The 27,479-nt window shown below is 40.5% G+C and overlaps 1 protein-coding gene across 5 annotated transcripts in view; it reads right to left on the reverse strand.

Moving 5' to 3' along the window:
- LOC123611479 overlaps window positions 1–27,479 on the reverse strand; it is a 52,177-nt gene that overhangs the window by 5,417 nt on the left and 19,281 nt on the right. For 4 of the 5 annotated variants that reach the window (XM_045503448.1, XM_045503447.1, XM_045503451.1 and 1 more), the window contains 3 exons: window positions 20,239–20,334; window positions 11,169–11,295; window positions 6,849–6,955 (listed from right to left, as the gene is read on the reverse strand). In XM_045503448.1, coding sequence (XP_045359404.1) covers window positions 6,849–6,955; window positions 11,169–11,295; window positions 20,239–20,334 — 330 coding nt within the window. Of the gene's footprint in view, window positions 1–1,300; window positions 1,453–6,848; window positions 6,956–11,168; window positions 11,296–20,238; window positions 20,335–27,479 lie in introns of those variants that run through there. The other variant, XM_045503449.1, reaches the window with a different exon arrangement.

Raw genomic sequence — 27,479 nt, forward strand, 5'->3', positions numbered from 1 at the left:
GGTCATGATTTCGGGGTTCGTGGGTTTGAGCCCCATGTTGGGCTCTGTGCTGACAGCTTGGAGCCTGGAGCCTGCTTCGGATTCTGTGTCTCCCTCTCTCTCTCTCTCTCCCCCTCCCCCAGTCTCTCTTTGTCTCTCTCTGTCTCTCAAAAATAAACATTGAAAAAGATTTTTTTAAAAAGCTATGCACTTTTCAATTCTCTAAAAATGTAATCAAAGTAATGCATACATATAGCTAAAAAATCAAATAGGGCTAAAAAGTTCATACTGAAAAACAACAGACCCTTTCCCTTCCCTCAGGCTTCTTCTCCAAAGAAAACCACTTTTAACTCATTCAGCTGTTGTTTTTTTCTTTTGTATTATTTTTTTTTGGTTTCACGTTTTTACTTAAATTCTAGTTAGTTAACATATAGAGTAATATTGATTTCAAGAGCAGAATCTGGTGATTTATCACTTACACGTAACACCCAGTGTTCATCACAAGTGCTCTCCTTGATACTCATTCATTCAGCTGTTTTTAATGAGATTTGCTGCCTTACTCCAAAGAAAGTGCTTTTTATATTATATGATATTTCCATTAAACATTTTATGTATTGACTGTTATCCCGTCTTCTCACCAAACCTCTCAACAGTTCTATTTCAAAATTTTTAGTTAAATCAACACTTGTTGTATTGACTGGTATGGTCATATATATTTTGTTCACAGTATTTTTTTTACTCATAAAACTTTTAAGATTTTATTTTTAGGTAATCTTTACACCCAATGTGGGGCTTGAACAATCTGAGATCAAGAATCACATGATCTACTGACTGAGCCAGTCAGGTGCCCCAATTATATAACTTTCTTCTGAGTTAATAGTGTTAATTTTTCATTTGCACAGTTTCCTGTGGACCAATTCTAAATATTTCTCCCAATTTATTTTATTTTTCATACACCCATTAGTATTTCTTGCAAAATACTTAAGTATTTCCAAAGCTCGATTCAGTTTTTACCACAGTATTCCTCCTTTCCAAAGTCTTCTATTTTTCTGTCCATTTGGACTAGTTCTGACCTTCAACCATCATCTGGGATTCTGTTTTCTTTTTCTTTTTTTTTCTTTTAAGTTTATTTATCTTGAGAGAGAGCTCAGGGGAGGGGCACAGAGATAGAAAGGGAGGTAGGGGAGAGGAAAAAAGAGAGAGAGAGAGAGAGAGAGAGAGAGAGAGAGAGAGAATCCCAAGCAGGCTCTACACCATTAGTGTGGAGCCCGATGAGGGCTCAATCTCATGAACCAAACGGTGAGATCATGACCTGAGCCAAAATCAAGAGTCACTTAACCAATTGGACCAGTCAGGTGCCCCTGGGACTCTCTTTTCTACTTTTCTATATTGGTTCTCCTGATTTCTGGATTCTGGATTCATCATCTTTGTGGTTTATTCTCATTTTGCTCAAATGTGTTCTCTGGGAGCTTCCTAGGAAACAGAGGAGGCAAAAAGTTTGAGTTCTTGTGTACTGAAAACTACTTTATCCTCATACTTGGTTAGAAGTTGGGAATGTATAAAGTTCTCATAGAGTTTTCATGGCAGTGCCTCATTGTTTCTAGCCTCTGGTTAGAAGTCTGAGGTCATGCTGATCCTCAGTCCTTTGTACGGAATATACAGTATTTATCTGTAATTATTAGACTTTGCCCTTTATTCCCAGTGTTCTAAATGCCATGGTGATATAGCTTTTATCATTCACTGTGCAGGGCACTCAATGGGCTCTTTCAATATACAGATTTATGTCTGTTAGTTCTGGGAAAGTTCTTGATTTATTTGATAATTATTTGATAATGCCCTCTCCCCACTTTTCTCTGTTCACTCTTTCTGAACTATGAGTTAAATATTGGTGTTCACAGACTTATTCCCTCTAATATATTCTAATTTTTCATCTTCCTATTTTTGTTCTACTTTTTAAAGCCTTGTTTGAATTCATCTTTCAACATTCATTTTGAAATTTTTATTTTGGCTATCATTTTTACTTGCCAAGAACTTTTTCTTATTTTCTGATTATTCTTTTTTCATAGCATCCTGTTCTTGTTTCACAGATGCATTATCTTCTGTTTCACTGGGAGGAGTCATAACTAATTTCTTTTCTTAATTTTCTGTATTGTCTCTTTATCTTCAGAGTTCCCTTTTTTCTCTCAGGCTTGGTTTCCTATATCAAACTATTGCCTCAAGTATCTGGAGATGTTCGGATTTCTGTTCACAGTGAAGCATGAGGCATCCAAAGGCTTATGGGAAGCTCCTCTGTAGGAGCAGGGCTTGCTTACCTGCTGGGCTTCTTTGAATGATGAGGGCATGGCCAGGTGTCAGCATCTGTTTTTCCTTTCTCTGGGCCTATCCAGTTTTCAAAGAATACCCCAGTCTTCTACATGGCTTTTGGCCTCCGGAAGCAGGGCAGACAAAGAAGGCTGCAGTAATGGTAAAGGCTGTGTCCCAAGTGTTGAGTGTGTAGAATTTTCCCTAATCCTCCTCTTTTCAGCTTCTTACTTCACTCTCATTCTCTGCCATGCTGGGTGTGCTGGGTCTGCTGAAAGGCTGTTTAATATTTCTAGGGAAAACTCCCTAACTGGTCTTCCTTCTTCTGTCCTCACCTCTCCTCCAATGTATTTTCAACACAGAGCTAGAGTAATCCTGCTGAGATGTGGGTCAGATCAGGTCACTCCTCTCAAAATTCTCAAATGCCTTCCCATTCTCAATAGAGTTAAAAACGAAAGTTATCATAATTGCCTAGAAGGCCCCTTGCCCTCCATGCTTACTTCTTGGAATTTTTTTTTTTTTTTTTTTTTTTTTTTGTCCTATGACTCTCCCATTACCTCTCACTCCACTCCAGTCATGTTGGCTTCCATACTGGTTTTAGAACACACCAGGTAGCCTCCTGCCATAAGCCTTTGCACTCGCTGTTCGGCTTACCTGAAATTCTCATTCCCCAGATATACATGGCTTGCTCCCTCACACCTTCTGGCCTTCACTCAAATGTTTCTTCTTCGTACAGCCTTCTCTGGCTATCCTAACTAAAATTCCCAATGCCTGACATACATGCTTTATCTCCTTTTCTTGCTTTATTTTTCCCTTAAGTATGATCCCCATCTGATATCCTATATACAATAATGTGTATTTTACTTCTTTTTATAGTTGGTTTACTGTCTGTCATTCACTAGGAAGTAAGATCCATGAAAGCAGGAATTCACTGCTTAACTCAAACAAGGCCTGGCATTTGTGTGTTGTCCCGATCAGATGGAGTAGCCATCAAATGTGGGGCACTCCGATTGGGTGGAGGCCAGGGGCACAGGCGATAAAAGAGTTCACCCAAGGCAGAACAAAAGAGATAAAAGTTTACTGAATACATTGTAAGGAAGCAGTGGGCAAGACAGCAAAGGAGACACTGTAACGAAGCATGGGTGAGGAGCCACAGTTACAGGACACAGTGAGGAGGTAGGAAATGTATGGAATTTTCCCTTTTTGATAATTTTAGGAACTATGCCCACTGGTAATTGGTTAGTTAGGGCCTATGGTTATTTAGAGGTGGGTCGCTTCGTGAGCCTGTTTGCATTCAGCTCAGTGGTCACCGTGGGCCCTTTGGCCTTGCTCTACAGCATTAATAAATTCATGTTGAAATAAATAAATAAATCAGTAAGAATGAATAAGTGAAACGATCCTTAAGTATTGTTTTTTTTTTTTAATTAGTCAAACAGCAACCCTATAAGATGTAGACAGTTCAACCCTCTGCTAACCTTTTTTTTTTTTTTGGTAACAAGTGAGGTTGCTGATGTTTCTGAGGAAGCTTTCATTGTGTGTGTTCCATCATTAAAGGTAGTTCAATAAGAATTCCTTGGTAGGCAAATAAATTACTTTAGGCTATTAATTTGGATCACATGAAAGAAGTAGAATTAGAAATTAGCTTGTTAACTTGCAAATGATAAGAACACAAAAGCAATCAAAAGAAGAACATTAGTTCTATAATCAGTGATATCACTCATTGCTTTTAATGTTTAAAGGATACCATTAAGGCTAAATGGCAAGAGATTTCCCTGTAGAATCCAACCAGCTAACCCTGTTTGGAGGAGTCTTTCTAACAATCTGAGGTGCTTCATGGAAACAAGTCATAATTATTTTGGTTCAAAATGTGGATGTATTAAAGCTACTCATGATATATACTACTATGTTTGGGAAATTAATACTTCCTTGAACTATAAGTTGTTTTTAAATGCTTTTTAAATGAGAATCTGTATTTTCAGGTGGGTATTTCATAATTGTCTTCACTACTTATGCAAATTGAACTATTTACTAAGCAAGCACAATGTTTTGCAGCTCCATATAAGTACTCAATGAGAATCATTTTCCATCAAATCATCTGAGACTGCCCATCATTAGCACTTAACTATAATAAAGATCAGAACACTGCCTGTGGTATTTTATAATATCTTTTGCCACAGGGTATAGTGAGTAAGTTACTCCCATACTAAGGAAAACCAAATGAAATCATTAACCTGCTTTCAGTTTATTAAGCTCAAATTAAAGTTAAATTTAAATTATTTTTAATAATTCCATTGAATTTGAATTCAATTCAAATGGACTAGGAAGATGTTTTGTTTCTCCAAAATAAAGGGATAATTTAAAAATCTTGGAATCATTTGATTGGCTTGTGAAGAAATGGCAACGCAGTAGTTTTAATCTTTTATTTTTATTTTTGAGAGAGAGACAGAGAGTGTGAGCAGGGGAGGGGCAGAGAGAGAGAGAGAGAGGGAGACACAGAATCCGAAGCAGGCTCCAGGCTCTAAGCTGTCAGCACAGAGCCTGACGCGGGGCCTCAAACTCATGAATTGTGAGATCATGACCTGAGCCAAAGTCAGACACTTAATCTACTGAGCCACTCAGGCACCCCGGTGGTTTTAGTTTTAAAGTGGTGGTTACTTCACTATTGGTGAAGTAATAGTGTAATTATTGTAAAACTGCCACTGTTAAAAAAAAAATGCAACCTAAAACTATGCCATGTCTCTAAGATCATTTTATTGAAGAGATGACAAAGACCAATACTTCTACTACTTAATTCTCTCCACATAACCTGCCAGATAATGCACCAAGATTTCTCCCCCACCCTTTTTAAAAATTTTTATTTAAGAAAGAGAGAGAGAGGGAGAGAAAGAGAGAATCTTAAGCAGGCTCTGAGTGGAGCCTTACACGGGGCTCCATCAAAAGACCCCGGGATCATGACCTGAGCCAAATCAAGAGTTGGACACTCAACTGACTGAGCCACCCATGTACATCTCTTTCCCCCTTTTAAACACTGAATTTGGATGTTCAAATATGTTTATATGTCTTTCATTGAGCTTTATTTAAAATGGCGTTACTTCATCCCTCTGTCAGCTGTAAGTATGGCTATCATTAATTCTGGTCATGCATATTAATGAAAGGAAGAGGGCAGCGTTGGCCAATGTGTAATAAATAACTCATTCCATATGTTAGTCTCTCATTTTCAAAGGATTACATGGTCATAAACCACCCTTACTGCTCTCCCGATGCCAATCAAATTGAAGCCATCTTTGATGGTCCAGAAAGCACATCAGAATCTTATGAGAGATGTCACCTGAGTTTTCCAATTGCTATCTGGAGGAATATCTGTAGGTGGGTAGGGAAGGAGAATAGAGAGTAGGACAGAGTCCCTCAGAGAATAAGTGAGACTCAGAGAAGAGAGGGAAAAGAAAGAGCAACTGAGAAAATTTCACTCTAATGACAATCGTAGCCCTACCCCCCACCCCCTTATCTGGGCTTTCTCTTTCCACAGTTTCAGTCATCGGTGGTCAGGAAGCAGATGGGTTTCCTTCTGAGGAGTCATCAGAAGGTCAGTAGGAGCTTAATGCCTGTCATTCTCCTCACTTCACCTCCTCACGTAGGCTTTGTTATTTCACATCATTACAAGGGTGACTCCAGTACAGTAAGATATTTTGAGAGAGAGGCAAGCCATTTTCACATAGTATGTATTTATTTATTTATAGAGCATGAGCGGGAGAGAGAGGAAGTGGGGGAGAGAGAATCTTTTTTTTTTAAGTTTATTTATTTTTTGAGAGAGAGAGCACAAGCAGGGGAGGGGCAGAGACAGACAGAGAGAGAAAGGGAGTCACAGAATCTGAAGCAGGCTCCAGGCTCTGAGCTGTTCGCACAGAGCCTGATGTAGGGCTCAAACCCATAAACTGTGAGATCATGACCTGAGCTGAAGTCGGACACTTAACCGACTGAGCCACCCAGGCGCCCCAAGAGAGAGAATCTTAAGCAGTCTCCACACTCAGCATGGAGTCCAACGCCTCAATCCCATGACTCTGGGAGCATGACCTCAGCCAAAATCAAGAGTTGGACGTTCAACCGACTAAGCCACTGAGGCACCCCCACATAGCTTTAATTACAGTATACTATCATAAGCATTCTATTTTACTATTAGTTATTATTGTTAATCTCTTTCTGTGCTTAATTTATAAATTAAACTGTCATAGGTATGTATTCATAGGAAAAAACCTAGTACATACAGGGTTTGATCCTATCTGCAGTTTCAGGCATCCACTGGGGATGTTAGAACATGTCCCCCACGCATAAGGGGAGACTACTGTACTTAGGTCAAAGATGACATATGACATCCTAGAAGTTCCTGAACTCTGTGCAAATCACTGGGCAAATTGGTACAAGGGTAGGCGGTTTATGATAGTGCTCTTGGTTATCACTTAGCTCAGACCAGTTATTTAATGAAAAAAGTAGAGCAAGCTGTGAGTAGAATAGCATTTAGGAGTGAATGGATGTGGACAAGTGGAGGGGAACACAAACTGAAAACACTCTACCTGTCTTTCTGGCTCTTAATGCTTCAAGTATGTCAGTAGCAGCCATTTCTCCCAGGACATTGTTTCCAAGGTCAATTTCCCTTAAGTGAGCAGAGTATTTGATCAGGCTGGACAAAGAAAATGACAAATCAAAATGGCAATGTTACTCAAAGAAATTCAATCCACTTATTATGGAGTATGATCTTTCTTCTTAGGTCCTCAATACTCTCCTTGACCCCACTTCCAAAGATGATGCACTGACCCAATTTGAAAACTGAAGATATCCTGAATTCAGTCTTTTCCAATTTAATCTCTCTAGATTGGATGGCTCCCTTCAGCAAGTTGGTAGGATAAAGACTTAGTTGCCTTCAATATTCCATTCATTTATTTATTCATAAGATGTGAGGGTTGTGCAGGGTTTCCCAGTCTTTTAGATTTTGCACACCGGTAAAATGTCAAAAACTTGGGAGGGAATGGTTTGGCAACTTTTAGTATGTCAAATAAATAGCAATTCTCACCTTGTCAATAAATAAAAGAACAAATATTTTTACATGAAATTAGGAAGGGCATAGTCTCAAAATAAAGGATTGCGTTTAAAATTGAGTAAGTTTAGCTTTATGAAAAATGAACACACCATCTGTCTTTTTTTTTTTTTTTTTCTAATCTCTTTGAGGATTACTGAAAATTCCTTCATGCCCTAGCACTGGCCTGACAACTGGTCTTTGGGAATCTCTGGCATGATGAGTGGACGTGAAATCTGGGTGACGGCCTGGGTTCCTGGTTAGCTTATACCTCCTGTCAACCGTGTAGTCATGGGCAGGTCATGTGTCCTCTTGGGTCTCACCTTTCTCATCTGTAAAACTGGCCTCCAAATTGGCCGTTCTGCCTATTTCATAAGGTTGTGGTGAAAACAGAATGAAGCAGTTCCTGTGAAAGTATCTTGCAAAATGCAGTATCAATGATGCTATCATACTGAGTGCAGGCTTATTAAATGCATATATGTCTAACATTACAGAGATTAAAGGAATTTAACTCATGGCCTCTGCTCTGAAAGAAATTATCATCTGACTTCCAATAAAACAATTTTGAGTCCTTACCACACACTGAGGATATGAAGTTTTAGTTAGGATCAGTAGTGAATATAAGGTCATTCTCTTGCTCCCTGTACACATTTTCTATTGATTCAGCAGCCAGAATCCAAGGGTGGGGCTGAGTGGTTCCACCAGACTCTCCCTCTCAAAGGTCTTGCTCTCCAAAATAGCCTGTCTAATCAGGACTTGCCTGGCTTTGGCTTCCTGAACTGCCTGCCTATATCCAATTCCTTCAGGTAAGATGGGTGAGAACAGGGATGCTTCAGAAGGAAGCAGGAAGAGAATGAAGAATGTTGAAGACAAACTTCACAAGTCGACAATTTTACATCTAACTCTGATTCCAGAGGCCAAGGATTTAATCACTATGCTATTCAGCCTCGCATGAATTACGGTTCTTTATACATCAGATGTGATGAGGGCCACCCACATGCTTAAGCACTTGCGCCCAGCACAAATGGGCCTTCCAAGGGTAGGAGTGGAGCTGAAATCTGCCAAGCTTTGCTGGTCAAGTCCTGGGCCCTGGAGCATAGACCTAGAAAGGTTAACCTCCTCCCACTCATTGGCCAGAGGTGGTACGTTTTTTAACTCATCTGCCCAGAGAGGCTCTTTTTCTAATTTGTATAAAGGTACTTGCTGGAGCCCTAGGCACTATATTTAGCACCTTCCGTGATCTAATTTAACCCTATAAGAATCTCTTGAGTTAGACACTATTATTTATCCCCATTTTTACAAAAGAGGAAACCGAGTTACACAGAAATTATGATAAAAACATAGATAGGTTAAAAGTAAGAGGACAGAGAGAGGTATATCATATTAACATTAATCCAAAGAAAGCTGAAGTGACTATATTAATATTCATCAAAGTAGATTTCAGAAAAGGGAATATTATCAGAGACAAGAGAAAAATATTACTAGGGATTCCATAATGATAATATGTGCCAATTCTTCAAGTGACTTAATCTTAAATATTTTGCACCCAACGAAAGATCTTAAAAATATATGCAACAAAACTGATTAAACTGCAAAGAGGTATGAACAAAGTCACAATTCTCCTCTCAACAACTGATAGAACAAGTAAACAGAAAATTTGTAAAGATACAGAAAACTGTAACAATGCTGCCAACCAACTAAACTTCATTGACATTTATTCACATTCCATCCAAAAACAGCAGAATACACATTCTTTTCAAGTAAACATGGAACATTTACCAAGACAGATCATAATCTGGGCCATAAAACAAGTATGTTCTCCAATCACAGCAGAATTTAATAAGAAATCAACCAGAGAAAAATATTTGAAACATTTACAAATATGTGGAAACTAGGCCGACAGGTCAAAGAAATCAAAAGGAAAATTATAAAATAGTTTGAATTGAATGACAATAAAAATACGTATCAAAATTTGCAGGATACAATTAAAAAGTCCTTGGTATTAATATAACCATTTACATTAGAAAACCAAAAAGTTTAAAATCAGTAACTTAAGCTTCTACTTTAATAAATTAGAAAGAAAAGCACATATTAAAGCCAAGGTAAACAGAATAAAGGAAATAATAAAAATAAGAATATAATGCAATGAAATTGAAAAAAACTAAAACATTAGAGGAAACCAAAAGTGAGTTCTTTGAAAAGGTAAATAAAATAGATAAAATTCTAATCACATTTATTGGGGGGAAAAAAGAAAACAAATTATCAATGTCAGGCACAAAAGAGGATACATCACTGCAGATCCTCCAGATAGGAAAAGGATGAGAAGGAAATATTATGAATAACTTTAAGGCAATAAATTTGAAAACTTAGCCAAAATGAACAAATTGCTTGAAAGACATAAACTACCGAAGCTTAACACCTTCCTCCCCAAATAACCAGAATAGCCTTCTATCTATTAAAGAAATTGAATTTGTGGTTAAAATCTTCCCATAAAGAAAACTCCAGGTCCAGATGTCTTCACTGGTGAATTTCATCAACTATTTAAAGATAAAATAATGCTGATTCTACACAAATTCTTTCATAAAATAGAAAAGGAGGGAACACTTCCTAACTCATTCTGTAAGGCCAAAATCACCTTGATCCCAAACCAGAGGAAAACATTACAAGAAAGGAAAAGTAGAGACCAATAGTCCTCATGAACACTGATGTGAAAACTCTTACCAAAATGTTAGCAATATACAAAAGGATAAACCATCAGCAATACAGTAAATCTAACAATATATTAAAAGGGTAATAAAATGAAGTTTATCAATATAATTATTATAAAAATAGCAGCAAAGTTATCCAAGTTGGAAATTCCTAACTTTCCTAAATAAAGAAGTAAAGCATATTAGAAAAAGAATCTCTAGGAGCGCCTGGGAGGCTCAGTCAGTTGGGAGTCCAACTTCGGCTCAGGACATGATCTCACAGCTCGTGAGTTCGAGCCCCGTGTCGGGCTCTGTGCTGACAGCTCGGAGCCTGGAGCCTGCTTCAGATTCTATGTCTCCCTCTCTCTCTGCCCCTCCCCCATTTGTGCTCTATCTCTCTCTCAAAAATAAATAAACATTAAAAAAAAAAAAAAGAATCTTTTTCTGTAAAATAATAGCCATCAATCAAGACCTCAAGTTTCCAACCTTGGCATGTTCTGTTGCCCTTGATTACCCTAAGGTGCTATAAGTACTAATATCCTGACATGGTATAACCTGGAGTCTTCTACTGGGCAATCTTTCCTATTGTGCTGCAAATGCTGACTTGTGGCTTGGCCCACTGGGTATTTGGATTCAGGAGAGCTGGACAGAGAGATGTTCAAGGTTGTCAGCATAAACATGGCAAGAAAATATTCTGTTTTCCAGGAGCTTTTGAGAAATGCTCTTTCTGCCTAAGTAGTTTGGGACAACTTTGTAATCAAAAACAAAAAAGTGCTCACACTTGAGTAGTCTGCCTTTCTTCCTCAGGTCACATAGATGATTTTAGGGGAAAAAAATCTAGAGGTCATAACTCCTGCCTTTCCTCTGTTGCCAACTTCATAAAATGGGGCTTCTAGTGAGGTCTTTGGGACCACTTTGTGTGCTCACATACAACTGTCTGCCATTTTTATGATTTCAGGATTTTCCTTAAGATCACAAACCAAGACCAAGGTGGGTCCCTGCTTTCCTCTCAGAGCTAAAATCCCTCACTTAGCACTGTTAATAAACTGCAATTAAATTGTTGTCCCTACAATTTAACTAAAGCACCGAGTTTTAGAAAGTGAACAAATAAAACCTCTTAATTTTCTACTCACCATGTTAAAATTTGAGTGAATTCCAACAAGCCATTTTCTCCTTCTTTTCCTTTTCCATCTATGCCATTATCTGCCAAATACAATTTCACTAACCAAGGACCAGCCGAATCTTTAATTTTTTTGATTCCTATAAGAAAATAATAGTATTTTGTTATTTTTAGATAATAGCTCCCCCACTTACCACCAGATATGTTGATTTTATTTTTAAGATTATACTTATTTGACTTGTGTGAGTAGATTTATTTTGGAATATAGTCAAGGAAATAGATGTAATTTAAGAAATCCTTTAAAAAAGTACTCAGTACATCCTTTATTCTTTATAATAGCAAGCCCCAAATTGCTCTGTATGAAAGGAAATCTCACTTAAGATTTAAATTGTTGCCTTTACTTTGGCTAAAGAGGAAAATCAATGTTTCTAGAAATTTCCTAGTAGAAGATAAGCAAGTTGTTCACTGATCCTAGGGAAGTGATAGTCCTTACCCAGGGATTCAGAATCTGCAAAGTTGTCACATTTTTTGAACTCTAGGAGAACAAATGTGAAGTAGAAAGAACCATCTTGCCTTTGTAGACTTCATGACTGAGGTCAGTGGTCCTGGAATCTAATTTACCCCCATTGGTCCATTCAGCTTTTATGAAGTTCAGTGTCACTCAGTGCTATGGAATGGCATCATGTACACATTTAATTTATACCCATTCAAGTTTAGGAGTTTGGTAAAGAGAAAGACAGGAAGAGGATGGAGAAGAATAAATAGCCATGGACATGCCAGCTAATTCACTCAGTAAGTGTGAGATGGGAAATCTGAGTCTCTGGTCCCAAAGCCAGATTGCCTCCAAGTGTTTGAAATTATATGCTTTGTGTACAATATAACCCCCTAAACACTAGCCAACTACTTCATCTGGGGCTTAACTAACAAACAATGACCTGTTCCAAAGTTGGCAAGAAACTGCACGGGACTTGGAAATAATATACCTCTATACATTTATTGTGTGGGCAGTTTATTTATTTTTTAACATGAAATTTATTGTCAAATTGGTTTCTATACAACACCCAGTGCTCATCCCAACAGGTTCCCTCCTCAATACCCATCACCCACCTTCCCCTCCCTCCCACCCCCCATCAACCCTCAGTTATTCTCAGTTTTTAAGAATCTCTTATGGTTTGGCTCTCCCTCTATAATTTTTTTTCCTTCCCCTCCCCCATGGTCTTCTGTTAAGTTTCTCAGGATCCACATAAGAGTGAAACCATATGGTATCTGTCTTTCTCTGTATGGCTTATTTCACTTAGCATCACACTTTCCAGTTCCATCCACGTTGCTACAAAGGGCCATATTTCATTCTTTCTCATTGCCACGTAGTATTCCATTGTGTATATAAACCACAATTTCCTTATCCATTCATCAGTTGATGGACATTTAGGCTCTTTCCATAATTTGGCTATTGTTGAAAGTGCTGCTATAAACACTGGGGTACAGTTTAAAGGATTATAAAGAATCATTTAGCTATACACTGATTTTGCCTAATATGCTGACTTGAGAACCTAATCCCAAGGGCTAGACAGGACTCTTCTGTACTTGAATTCATTCAACATTCAACACATTTTTTTAAAAGAGTATGTTCTTTGTTTAAAATTTTATTTATTTATTTTGAGAGAGAGAAAGACAGAGAAAGAGAGCAAGGGGGGGAAGGGGAGAGAGGGAGAGAGAGAGGGAGAGAGGCAGAGAGGGAGAGAGGGGGAGAGAGAGAGAGAGAGAGAGAGAGAGAGAGAGAATCCCAAGCAGGCTCTGTATTGTCAGCACAGAGCCTCACATGGGGATCAAACTCAAGGACTGTGAGATCATGACCTGAGCCAAAGTCAGATGCCCATCCCAGGTGCCCCTTCAACAGATATTTTTGAGCTCTACCAGATGTCAGGCACTGTCCTAGGTGCTGGGAATCCAACAGGGAACAGAAGAGACAAACTCCCTTCCGTCTGAAGCTGACATGAAGTGAACTCTATCTAGTGTGTAGGAAGAACAAGGAAGAGAGAAGAATCAATGATAACCAAGTATAAGTTTTCAGTTCATGAAAGAGAATGACTTTTTAGGGCAAGGTGATATAGCTGGACTTTTTGTTATTTTCCTTTTAGGGAAAGGTGATATAGCTGGACTTTTTGTTATTTTCCTTCAAAACACAGTTGGAGGGATGAAAAGTAGCCCATCATTTAGTTTCATTGGGGGCAAGCCTAACTTGTCCAAATGTATTTGTTCTTACATCCAGGGCATGGGAATGATGGCAAATGACAGCTGTTATAAATAATTTAACAGTGCTAATATATTAGGACAGTATCTGGTACATTGTGGGTGTTTAATAACCATTGAACAAATGAATGAATCAATGAATAATAGAGTATAGAGTGTAATCATATTGTGGAAACTTTTATCTCACTGTTTATTGTTTTTCCAAGTACAAGGGAGCTAATAATGCCTTGAGGCCATTTATGAACACGAATAGGATATGACTTTTCTATTTATAAAATCTCTTCACATAGTGCCTTTGAAAAGTTAAGTTTACTGCTCAGAATAATTAATGATGTGGATACTGATCACATGTGGCACTCGTTTCTTATTGTCCCCTTTTTGCCAGAAAGCAGTGGTGATGAAACATGAGGCCAGTGGAGCTAAGGCCAAAGGCCAAATTCCTGTGCAGTTGCTGAGCACTAGAGCACTACAAGGAAAGAAACAGTTTTTGCGAGTCTACCCCTGCCACCCCACCGACTTAGCCAGCACGGCACAAATGTATGCATCGGAGAGGAAGGGGGCTTCCGGGTCTGTGACTGGCCTGGTACAACTTGCATCCCCAGGGGAAAAGCAATCCAAATTCCTCTCCAACTGGTGGAAAGCAAGGTCGCAATGTCATCTCTGCTCATGAAAAATAGCCAATTTGGAAAGTGCTGGTCCAAACCATTCTGCAGAATTTAGGGAGTCACAGTGCCCTGTCAGAGGGTAGGAAGGCTGATGTTGCTTAGCACAGGGATTTCCTCCTTTGGGCCTTTATCCAAAATTCAAGCAGAACCAAATACTTTTCTCTGAATAGTAAACGAATTCCTCAGAGTAAAGAAAGGTGAGTACATACTCAGCCCCTGGTAATACTTGATCCACCCCAGCTGCATTCATCCCAACCTATTTTCCCCTAATCTTAACATTTCTTTAAAACAAAAACAAGTTCACAGACAATGACTATTTTAATTTACACTCCTCTGTCTCCGAGAACTTAGTGGCGGCACAGCAATGCCAATTGTGACTAAGAGGCAGGAGGGTGTAGAGAAAGCAGAATCCCTGGGTTTAAAACCTCTCTCTAAAAAACTCTGTGGGACTCCCCAGAAAGCCACTTACCTTCTCTGAACCCAAGTTTCCTCGCTGCTCTCACAGAGATAATCCTCACTTTCTAGATGCACTGGGAGGATCGACTGGGAAGCATGGTGAAGTAATGGTTGTAGAGGTACTTAGTACACAACAAATGTTACTGCCTGTCTTCTCAGTTTCATTTCTGGAAACTGTAAGTCATTGAAACACTGGAATGAGAGCGGCCCTGCTGGAAAACCTCCTTGTGGAAGGTATCTCCCCTTCTGCCACCGCCTCCCTGAGGATCAGATACATACTTCTTATAATTGCACACCTCCTCTGGAAGCCTCTCCACAGATCCGTCTGGACAAACCCAACCTTGTGCTTCATCCCATTTTCTCTGTGGTTAATTGCCAAGATCCCCCAACTGTCCCTGACTGCAGAATCTTTCACCCTCATTGAACTGGCTATCTGGTCCTTTCAGATTTCCCTCCTAAATGTACCTGGACCATCTTTCTATCACTGCACTCTGCACTCTGCACTTTTGCTCCTCATGTCTGAACTATCGTGATAGCCTCCAAACTGGTCTATCTCCCTTTACCCGGATGTCCCTTTTTCCAAAACACATGCTGCAATGCTGCCCAAGGTTCTTTTCAAAAATCCAATTCTCATCATGTCACTGCCTTGCTTCAGAGGAATCATGGCTCTAACTTTGCACACAGCAGAAACCCCAACTCAACTGCATTCATGGCTTTTTGGCCACGTGGGTCCTCTGGCCTTTTCAGCTACACCTCCAGCCACTCTCTCAGTGACCACTATGCAGTGAACATCACACTTCCCATACACTGAACAGTCTGTGCACTTTCACCCCCTGAGCCTTTTCTCATGTGGTTCCCTTTGCCTAGAATGCCCTCTCTTTCCCAGTTGATAAACCTCTTTTCAGTCTTTCTGGAAAGAACTCTATTTCCTATGTGGGCCAGTACTCAAAGGTCAAGTGTAAAAAACTTTCATGGAACCAGAAGTTCCCCCAGAGAGGTTCCTCATTTTTTCCCCTCACTCTCTGGTGTCTCCTGGGATCACCAGGACAGCTGCGCATTGCATATTCTCTTGGACATCACACATTCTATTTGGCTTAAGAACTACTCAAATGTTCATCTAAAGATGCCAGGTCTGAGCAGGACCTTCTTCTTAATAAGGCTGATTAAAAAAAAAAACAAACAAAACTTGTTCAAAATAGTTTCCTTCCATCAACAAGGAATACGTGTGATTTCCTATGTAATTACCACAGATTTATAAACCAGAACACTGACTGCAGGACTTAAGGAGGCAAAGTGTAATTAGTGTTGGGTGATTCATACCTTGGACCTTGGAACATGTCCACAAAGGTTTCCATTGTTTGACTATCACTCCAGGATAAAATCACAAGTAAAATAATTTCAGGATATTAATCAGTAACTTCTGGATCTGGAACCAATAAAACTGTTTTGAAGATTACATCTTGTCTTTTAAACTTAATGCTTGCATTCCTTAATGCCAAAGTATTCCTATGGACCACGGCTATGTTATAAACAATGCCTTCTTTGGGGAAGTGAATTTGGCACTTGGGTGGCATTGGTACTGTAGCAAAGGTCTGATCAATCTCAAGCTTGTAGACTGACCATTTTATGGTTGGATTTTGCTCTCAGTACATGTCTAAGTCATGTACTGGCCCTCCTAGTCCTAAATCCTTGACCATTAAGACACCTAGAAACTACAGTGTGGGGTTTGGGCTAGGAAACAGAGCAGGCCCAGGTGACAGGGCACGCCTGAGTCCTTGCTGAGTCTTTTAGCAACTTTTGGGGCCTTGAGGTGACATGGCAGGACCTGCTGAATGGGGCTCAGGGATGCTATCTTATCTGCAGAAGACTATTCCTGATGACCATTCGGTGACCTCCCATCTTTTGCCATATTCTGGCTCTTTATGGACCTGACAGGCTTGTGATTAGGCATAGGCCAGAACAGATATCACTCACTTGAGTGTTAATCACCCTTCAGACCCAGGGTTCCCAATTCCCACAGACTCCTGGTACAGAGCCATGGGGCTCAGACATAGGCCAGACTGGGTGTGGAAGAGACAGAGAAGCTGGAGCAGAAACAAGCCTGGGCCCTGTTTGTTCTGTGGTCTCCAAGGCAGAGAAGAGGCATCTAGGAGTCTCACTCTGCCTCCTGATTTTCTTCACTGAGCAAAATAAATCAAGAGTAGGTGATCTGATTTTCTTTTCATTCTAAAGCAGTGGATCTCAAAGTGGGCTAACAGCATCAGCAACACTTGGGAACTTGATAGAAATGTAAGCTCTCCAGCCTTACCTCTGCCTACAGATTCGGTGCTTTGTGGGGCAGGGCCCCACAATCTGTGTTTTAATGAGCCTACTGGGTGCCTCTGATGCTGCTTGAGCTTGAGAACCACTGATCTAATGAATCTTCATGTTCAGTGCTGCTTTGAGGCAGGACCGGCTTAGATGAACAGATGTCTGAATTCTGCAGGCACAGAAATGGAATACTTTTCCTCTTCTATCAACCTACAACTGGCTGCTAAATGTAAAATTGTCAGGTTCTTGTAATTACACGTTTCAGGAGGAATAATAAAGGGTGTCAGGCTTCTGAATGGAGGTTTTGATTCATACAGTATTGTGAGTTCAACTTTCCAAGCAACAGGCCAAAGCCTCCTGTCCACAAAGGGGCAAGCATACAAATAGTTTGGCTGTTTCCAATTGGGACCAAATGGAAACCATCTGGACTCCACCCTTAAGAGGTTAATATAAATCAGCTCCATCTGACCCTTTATTTTGATGCAGGTAGAACTCTTCTACCAAAGACAAAACTCACCCCCAACCAAATACCTTATGACTGAAAGTAATTATCCAATGTGGGAAGCTATTTTTTCACTTGCTTTGTGAACTCTGGAAAATGGTCTGCTCTGACAAGAAGCTATAAAATAAATATGTATTAAACACAGGATTTTTTTTTTTTCTATTCATTTGAGGCACAGAATCCCTTGAGAGCCAAAAGACTTTAATGGCTCCCACTGTCTACTGGATCAAGTCCCAACTCTGGGCCTGACATGCAAAGTCTTCCTTAATGTGACCTAGCGTTTTTGACAGGTCCACCCACCCACATCCTCTTGTTCCAGCTAAACTTGTAGGCTTTCGGGCTTGCACCGTTAAGCCTCTCTCCTCTCTCAAATCCTTCTTCCTGTAAGTCCTTTCTTTCCACATGTCAACTTCTAACTCCTCCTCAGTTTCACCCCTGGGGAACAATGCCCTTCTCTGAACCCAGTGTCCATCCCTGGGTTCTCTGAGTTCACTGGGTTCTCTAAACCCAGTGTCCATGTTTGGCCCCTGAAAGATGCTGCCTTGTGTGGCTATTTGTTTTCCTAGATGTGTATCCTGTTTATAAACTACATTCTGAACCCCCCCTGTTATGAACTGAGTTGTGTTCCCTCCCCAAATTCCTATGTTGAAGTCCTAAGTCCCAGCTCCTCAGAATGTGATCTTTTTTGGATGTAAGGTCGTGGCAGATGTAATTAGTTAAGATGAGGTCAGACTGGAGTAGAGTTGGCCCCTAATCCAGTATGACTGATGTCCTTATAAAAAGGAAATCTTGGACACAGACGCACACAGGGAGAATGTGTGGGGAACATGAAGGCCAAGGTCGGGGTGATGCATCTATAAGCCAAGGAACACTGGATTGCCAACAAACCACCAGTAGCTAGGAGACAGGCATGGAACAGATTCCCCCTCAGAACATCTAGAAGGAACCAGCCCTGCCGACATCTTGATCTTAACTTCCAGGCTCCAGAACTGTGAGACAATATATTTCTGTTGTTTAAGGTCAAAAGAGGCAAGCCTGATATTTTGTGCCAGGTTTTAGCAGCTGAAAGGTATTATTGTGACATGGGCCTCAACAAAGCTATTATTTAAAAGCTGGAGGATGAACAGTTGTATTGCTCTCTTTTTGACCTTTCTCTCAAACTATCTACCTTCTTGAGGGTTACACATTTCCAGGCCTACATTAGGGTGGGGGGTTGGGGGGCTTGGGTCGGGGGGTGGCACACAGGAGGTGTCATTCATGAAGGCCCTACATTCAGACTCTGCTGTCATTGCCTATTGAGGTTATGCATGCATTCTCTATGTTTTTATATGTATTAGAAGAGTTAGCTTGTTAACTTGTTAGATTTTGACCTTTGGGTCTTGGTGCAATGTCAAGTTAACTGCACAGCGTGATACACAGATTCAGTCTTTGTCCTCATTACCACTTTCTGCTAGGTCTATATGGAGAGTTAGAACTAGTGACCCAGCAGTCCTCTGCCTTCAGATGTCATCTGGCCCAGTGTAAGGACTGTCCTCTGGAGGGCCACCTGCCTTGGAGACCAATGATCATCCTCATCCCAAAAGGAATGCCCAAAAATCAACTCCTCCGAAAGGATTTTTGATTGAAAATATCCCCAAATGGCAAATAAATGTCTAAAACAAGTGATAACCTAGAATGGCTCTTATTATTATTCTTTTTTTTTTTTTCTTTTAGTAGGTTTTCCAAAATATACTAGTACTACCCAGTGGAAAGACTGTATTTATACAAGATGACAGAGACAGGTCTAATAAATTTTCTCACTTTTCACTATCATTTGGCTTTTTAGATCCTAAGAATTTGTATTTATCTAATTAAGAGAGATTTCACAGAGGAGACACAGGATAATTTAAAAAATAGGAAAAAGACCACAAAAACAGATTAAAATTGAGAAAGAAAAAGGCACAGGGCAACGAGTTACATCACAAAGGCCTGTCACCTTCCACACACTAATTGTATGAAAAAATATATATATATAGTGGACTAACACAAAACAACATGAGTTTAGGTTAGCCTCCACAAAGAGTTTCCCACAGACTGTGCTCATGACACCTCTAGTGATCATCTTGTGCTTATCTTTACTTTTTTTAATGTCTATTTATTTTTGAGAGAGAGAGTATGTGTGAGCAGGGGAGGGGCAGAGAGAGGTGGAAAGAAGATCTGAACCAGATTATGTGCTGACAGCAGAGAGCCCTATGTGGGGTTCGAACCCACCAAGAGGCCATGACCTGAGCCGAAGTTGGATGCTTAACCAATTGAGCCACCAAGGTGCCCCTTGTGCTGTGTCTTTATAACCTCAAAATGCTAAAGCTGGAGTGGAATTTAGGAAGCTGTGAGCGCCAATTCTTTGGTTTGCAGAATAGGATACTGAGATACAGGCACCAGGGTAAGCGCTGGGCACAGAACCCATGTTCCCTAATGCTGAGCTTTGAACCTTTAATGCTTGGAGAGCTTTTCACTTTGTTCAGTCCTGCTCTGAGGTTATGGAGTTGGTGATTTCTTAAAATTCCCTCTAAATGACTCCGTTTCTGATGCTAAGCAATGAGGGTAGAAGAGAAGTCTCCAAGCTGAATCAACCAGGTCCCGCTAGCTGTTTACTGCAGAGATGCTGCCAAACGAGCCCACGCCCCCTAATGGATGCTGGTTTGTTGAATGTGCCGAAGAAATCCCTCTGGTGGACAAGGCCAAGCTGTTCTGTGTTTGGTTTCCGTGAAACCACAAGACATGGAGCCTTCTTTCTCTCCAAGTGAGTTTTGCCGTTTGGGGTAATTACTGTAGTAGCAGGACTGCACAGCCCGGGGAAAGGAGGAAGCGATTTACAGATGAAGGAAGAGGGAAGGAGAGTTGAAGCAAGAACCAAGTACCTTTTTTTCTCCTCTCCTTCCCTGAAGCAGTTTTCCCTGTTTCAGCACCAGATGGCTTTGTAATCCGGTTCGAAGTTGAACTTGCCCTCTGTTTGGCTGCATGGAAAAGAAAAGGATGGGGAAAAAAGCCTGTTCAGAATTGTATGAATGGGGCTTTACACACTTTGCTATTAATTATTTCCTTCATTTTATGTACACTTTGAGCAGAGATATTCTCGTGAGAGGATTATCCGGCCTATTGTCAAATCCCACTCATTTCAGTTCAGTTCTTTCTTTCTCATGTTTCTTTCCTCAAAGTCTTGAGGAGAGCATGCAACCAAGTAGGGCCCCAAGTATCATCCTAAAAGGCCTCTTGTACATTCTCCACGTTCCACAGCTGCCCTCTATAAAAGTGGCTCCAAACATCTGAGATTAGTAAGAATGTAGCAGAGAGGAGCACATTTTTGGCGTATTTTTTAAAATATTAGTATATTATCACTCTAGAGTCATTCTAGTCCCTTCCTTTCCTTTCTCTTGCACCCCACATCCCAAGCATCAGGAAATGGGAGAGATGTGGAACATGATCTCCTCTGCCACTGCCCTGGTCTCACTTGGGTAGACCCCTCTCACTTCCCACCCTCACTGCTCCCTGGATGAGGACAGCTTTCCAACAGGCCTCCCCGCCCCCCCAGCCCCACCCGGTCCATTTGCTATACAGATTGAGAGGTCTTTCTCAAACCTAAGTCCTAAGTAAGTCCTAACTCCTCTGCTCCCTTGTCACTAACAAGGCCCGTGATCCCTTGTCCCTGTCATCACCCAGGTACCCTTCTGCTCCCTATGCACAGGCCTCTTGGAGACTTGGCGCAGGCTATTCCCTCTGCCTGGCACGCTCTCCCCACTGGCAGGCTCACACCCTCACCTCCTGGTCTGTACACAAATGCTGTCTTTTCAAGGAGGACTACATTACACCCTCTATTTAAAATCACACCCCAACCATCGTCCTTCCCCAGACTCCCAAACTTGCTAATCTTGCTCGACACTTTTTTAAAGTTTACTTATTTTTTAAGTAATCTCTACACTCAACATGGGGCATGAATTCATGACCCTGAGATTAACAGTCACATGCTCTTTGAACTGAGCAGCCAGGCTCCCTTTGACATTTTCTTTTTTCCATAGCAATGACCACCTTCTAACAAACTAGAGCATGTGTATATTTATTATGCCTTTTAAAGACTACCTGACTTCCCCGCCCCATACATACACAGCGCATGTACACACCCATGCACACACACGCACACGCACACTGCATTCCAGCCCCCTCCTCGGGGGCAAGGACCTTTGTTTTCTACCCTAGGTATCCCAAGCACCAGAAAGAGTACTTGGTGTATGTTAGGAGAGACAGAAATGCACACATGCGAACACACACATGATGAAGGAAGCAACATCATTACTAAGATTGCATTTTACACATTATAACAATTAAGAAGAACTTGTCATTGGCTCATGAGGCGTTCCTGCCTCTCTGTCAGTGATGGAGAGCCATTGTGCCTGACCCTGGTGGGCAGAAGCAGTGACTGGGAGGCCTGGGAACAGCTCACAGAACAAGAGAGAAAACCAAGTATTTGGGCCTTAAAACACAGTGGCCTCAAAACATTTTTGGTCCCCTTACATCCCACAGGAATATTGAAAGGCGATGTACTATCTTTACAGTTTTAGGTTGGTTGTCTAAACTTACTCATCATAAGTTTTAAAATATCAAGGCATGAGATTTCTAGGATATAGAAAATACTGGCCTTTAAAAATAAAATCTGTTACACCACTCTCTTAAGTGTATCCGATGGAATCTAAATTCCCAGCAATTTGGTATCTATCATCATCCATTAAGAAATCCCAAACAACCCAAAATGTGAGCAGATTCTTCTTCAGTGGTTAAAAAGTTTACATCATTCCCTTTTACTCTTGTGTTTAAAAAAATTTTTTTAATGTTTTTATTAATTTTTGAGAGAGAGAACATGAGCAGGGGAGGGTCAGAGAGAGAAGAGGACAGAAGATCTGAAGCAGGCTTTGAGCTGACAGCAGTGAGCCCGATGCGTGGCTCGAACTCACAAACCACAAGATCAGGCAGGATGTGAGCTGAAGTTGGATGCTCAACTGACTGAGCCATACAGGTGCTCCTCTTATGTTTTCACTTGTATTTTCATTCTACTTACTCTGCTGAATTTTGTATTTGCAAGTCTTTTCGATTTCATCCTGTTATACTTCTCTGTAATAAAAATACCACATTTACGGGTATTTAAAATTTTTAAATATCTTGGGATTATAAAACTCTAAGGTATTGGGCGCCTGGGTGGCTCAGTCGGTTGAGTGTCCGATTTCGGCTCAGGTCATGATCTCACAGCTCGTGAGTTCGAGCCCCACGTCGGGCTCTGTGCTGACAGCTCAAAGCATGGAGCCTGCTTCCGCTACTGTGTCTCCTTCTCTCTCTGCCCTAAACCACTTGCAGTCTGTCTCTGTCAAAAATAAACAAACATTAAAAAAAAATTAAAAAAAACAAAACAAAACTCTAAGGTATTAAAAATGTGTTCTGCAGTTATTAATCAATTTTAGAAGTATAAAACTGATTAGTATAATATATACATTTTATACATTTTGATAAATCCTAATACAGAAATAAAATTTTATTGAATGCCTCTCTTATGAGATGGATGCTGTTTTATTTGCTTTTATAATTAATTCATGTATTCATTAAAGAATATTACTGCTAACATGAGGCAGACTTCAGCATCAGTGCTATTTCTATTTTTCATTGTTATAGTTCTGATACTGAGAAATCTTATTCACATAGATGGGGATAAAATAGGGTTGCCAGATTTAACCCCTTTTGTCCCCCAAACATATAGGATACTCAATTGAATTGTAATTTTTTTAATAATCTTTTTCATGTTTATTTATTTATTCTGAGAGAGCAAGACAGAGACAAAGCACTAGCAGGGGAGGGACAGAGAGAGAGAGAGGGAGAAAGAATATCAAGCAGGCTCCATGCAATCAGCACAGAACCCAACACGGGGCTCGATCTCACAAACTGCAAGATCATGATCTGAGCTGAAATCAAGAGCTGGATGCTTAACCAACTGAGCCACCCAGGCACCCCCCCCCCCCCCCCACACACACACAATTGAATTTTAAATTTCAGGTAAACAACGAATAATTATTCTAGTTAAGTATATCCCAAACATTGCATGGGATATACTTATTAAAAATTACATGTTTTCCATCTAAAATTCAAATTTAATTGGGTAATCCTAGAAGGAGTTTTATCACAGCAGTATTATTCAGTTCTTTGAACTCCTGTATGATAGGCTAAATATCACACAGCGGTTGATCAAAATAAAAAATATTTGTGATGATCTGTCAATTGATAGCTTGATTAAATCCTCCTTCAATGTTGTTAAAACCAAAAATCGGAAGCCACGTGGTATCTAAAAACTGGCATGTCACTGACTACAGTCATTCACTTTCTCAACACTTCCACTAATATTTTGAATTGTCTCTGCTTTTGGTACATACCCTAGGGAAAATAATGTCTGCTAAGATACTGGATGTGAGAGAAGCGTGCCTTTCCCTCGCAAAGTAGAAAGATTGTGACAAAGTATATTAACCACAAGTACTGGATCCTTAAGAAAGCTCAGAATCTGGACATTTCTTTCAAACAATCCACACCTCCCAAACACACCTACTGCGGTTTTCATGTACCCTCTCTCTGTCTTAGTGCATTTGGTCTACTATAACAAAATACTGTGGACTGGGTGACTTATAAACAACAAACATTTATTCCTCACACCTCCAGAGGCTGGGAAGTCCAAGATCCAGGCACTGACAGATGTGGCGTCTGGCGAGAGCCGGCTTCCTGGTTCATAGATGGCTGTCTTCTTGTTATAACTTCACAGGGCAGAAGAGGCGAGGAAGCTCTCTGCACTCTTTTTTTTTTTTTTTTTTTGTAATTTTTAATTTTTATTCTTTTTTTTTTTATTTTTTAGAGAGAGAGAAAGCACAAGTTGGCGAGAGGGGCAGAGAGAGGGAAAGAGAGAGAGAATCTTAAGCAGGCTCCACGCTCAGCACAAAGTCTGATGTGGAGCTTGACCCCAAGACCCTAGGATAATGACCTGAGCTTAAATCAAGAGTCGGATGCTCAACCGACTAAGCCACCCAGACGCCCGTAGGCTCTCTTTTATAAGGGCGCTAATCCCATTCATGAGGGTTTCAACCTCATGGTCTAATCACCTTCTAAAGGCCCCACCTCCTAAACCATCACCTCAAGGATTAGGACTTCAACATATGAATGTGGGGGGCACATAACATCAGTCTATAGCACCCTTGTTTCCAGACAAGAGCTGTAAAGAACAGGGACCAGGGCAGTCCCAGGGATCTGGCAGGATGTGCTAACACACAGATTGTTGTGGGGGGTGGTGTGCCAGGTTCCTCTGCTCAAGAATCAGGTTTTTGGTGTGGCAGGGCTTGGTTTCAATACCCATCTGTGGCCAGGAGAGAGCTGGTAATATTCTTTAATTTTTTTTTTTTTTTTTTTTTTTTTTTTTTGCCTCCACTGCCTCTTTTTTCATTTATGACTATCCTGCTGGCAAAGAAGTGAAATCAAGATGGGAAAACCAAATTTGTCTGAGCAAAGGTCTAACGATCCAGCTTTGAAATAGAAGGTACTTTTACTCTGTGCTGGTGCATATGTTACTGCTATGGACTGAATATTTGTGTTCCCCAAATATTCATATGTTGATCCCCCAGTGTGGCTGTATTTAGAGATGGGGCCTCTAAGGAAGTAATTAAGGTTAAGTGAGGTCACACGGGTGGGACTCTGATCAGACAGCATTAGTGTTTTCACTAGAGGAACACCAGAGAGCTCTGTCTCTCCCTCTGTCTGCGTGCACACACCTAAGGACAGCCATGTGAAGACACAGCAAGAGGGTGGCCTTCGGCAAGCCAGGAAAGGAGCTCTTACCAGGATCAGAATCAGCTAGCACTTTGATCTGGGACACCGAGCTTCCAGAATTGTGCAAATTAAACAAAAAAAAATTTGTTTAAGCCACGCAGCCTGTGCTGTTTTGTTACTGCAGCCAGGGCAGGGCAGTCTAATACAGTTACCCAAAGAATGCAGAATAGCTAAAAGGTACCAGTTGACCTGCCTAAAAATCAAGGTTCTAGTGAATGAATAATGAAAGGAACTTCAAAGAGGTTCTTCGTGCTGACCGCTGACTGCCGGCCTGGCCCAGCTGGAGCAGTTTCCACCCTGTCCCAGGTTGCTGTGAAGAATGACAGGGCAGGCACTCTCTCAGGTCAGCTCCGACCCTGGCTTGTTTGGTCTCTGGGAAAAGAAATCCAGAACCTTTAAAATCAAGCCTTAATGCCCCTTCGATCAGAAACCACTTAGAACAACCATAAAAGGAAATCTCCACATTTTCCCCTCTCCACATTCTTGTTCTTTTTTTTTGCCTTTCCAATCCCACACCTCATACCTGTCCCTGCCTGCCACATGCCAATCCCAATCCCAATATTTCCAATTATTTTTCTTAAAAAGCACAGATTCACTTGGTTATCTAGGCCTGAAGTTATAATAGAAGGCTTCATAAATAGGACTGTGGCTTTTTACAGGATTGGTGGTAAAAATCGCAGAGGGAAAGTAATACTTGGATAACAAACACTGTTTTCCAGGTCCCTTCTATATATTTATTGGGTTGACTGAATTATCAAATTCAACAAATAACCTATATAATTCTGATATCATGAGAGTTCCTAAATGGAGGATAACTATTGTATTTACAAATCTCCCACAGTTACAAGTTCTTTGCACTCACTTCCACAAAGTGGCCTTGACTTCAGCTCTCTTTATTTTTATTTTTTATCAAAAAAAATTTTTTTAATGTTTCTTTATTCTTAAGACAATGCGAGAGAGAGAGTGCAAGCAGCAGAGGGGCAGACAGAGGGAGACACAGAATCTAAAGCAGGCTCCAGGCTCTGAGCTGTGAGCCCAGAGCCCGACGCGGGCCTTGAACTCACGAACCATGAGATCATGAGCTAAAGTTGGACGCTTAACCGATTGGACCACTCAGGCGCCCTTATTTTTTTTAAAGCTTGTTTATTTATTTTGAGAGAGAGTTCAGGAGAGGCAGAGAGGATCCCAAGCAGGCTCTGCACTGTCAGTGCAGAGCCCGATGTGGGGCTCAATCTCACAAACCGTGAGATCATGACCTGAGCCAAAGCCAAGAATCGGATGTTTAACTAACTGAGCCACCCAGGTGCCCAGTTCCTTTTTTTTTTTTTTTTTTTTAATAGCACAAGTCAGTGAATACTTTTTTTTACTGAGATAAAATTAACATCTAACATTATATTAGTATCAGGTGTACAACATAATGACCCGATATTTGTATACGTCGTAAAACATTCACCACAGTAAGGTAGTTGTCCATCACCACACAGAGTCACAAATTTTGTTTCTTGTGATGAGAACTTAAGATCTACTCTCTTCACGGGGTGCCTGGGTGGCTCCGGTTGAGCGTCCGACTTTGGCTCAGGTCATGATATCATGGCTCATGAGTTTGAGCCCCACATCGGGCTCTGTGCTGACAGCCTGGCCTGGAGTCTGCTTCGGATTCTGTGTCTCCTTCTCTTGCTGTGCCCCTCCCTCATTCATGCTCTGCCTCTCCTTCTCTCAAGAATAAATAAAACATTAAAAAAATTTTTTTAATAAAAAAAAAGATCTACTCTCTTCACAACTTTCAAATATACAATACAGTGTTATTAACTATTGTCCCCATGCCGGACATTGGCCTTGAGCTCTTCATCTTCATTTTTTCAGGCAAGTAAAGTGACTATGTTCACCAACATGCCTCAAGTTTACTCTCCTGGGAAAAGGTTGTTGTTGCTATAATAATGAGGATGGTAATGATGATAATTAATATCCCTTAAGTACTTACTATGTGCAAGGCATCATGTCAAATTAACTGCCTTACATTATACCACTTATTCCTCGTTAAACACTATGAGGTGGTTATCATTATGTTTATTTTGTAGCTGAAAAAGCTAAAGTTAGATCAATTTGATAATTTGCCCAAACTAATGCACAGCTGGGGTAGGATATGAACCCAGACCTGACTTTAAGGCTGTGCTATTAGCCACTTGGTATAGTTTCTGTTACCAATGATTAAAGGTAGTCAGCTTTATTATTTAAAAAAAAATTTTTTTAACGTTTATTT

The sequence above is a fragment of the Leopardus geoffroyi genome, chromosome C2 (genome assembly GCF_018350155.1).
Source record: "Leopardus geoffroyi isolate Oge1 chromosome C2, O.geoffroyi_Oge1_pat1.0, whole genome shotgun sequence".
Classification (NCBI taxonomy): domain Eukaryota; kingdom Metazoa; phylum Chordata; class Mammalia; order Carnivora; family Felidae; genus Leopardus; species Leopardus geoffroyi.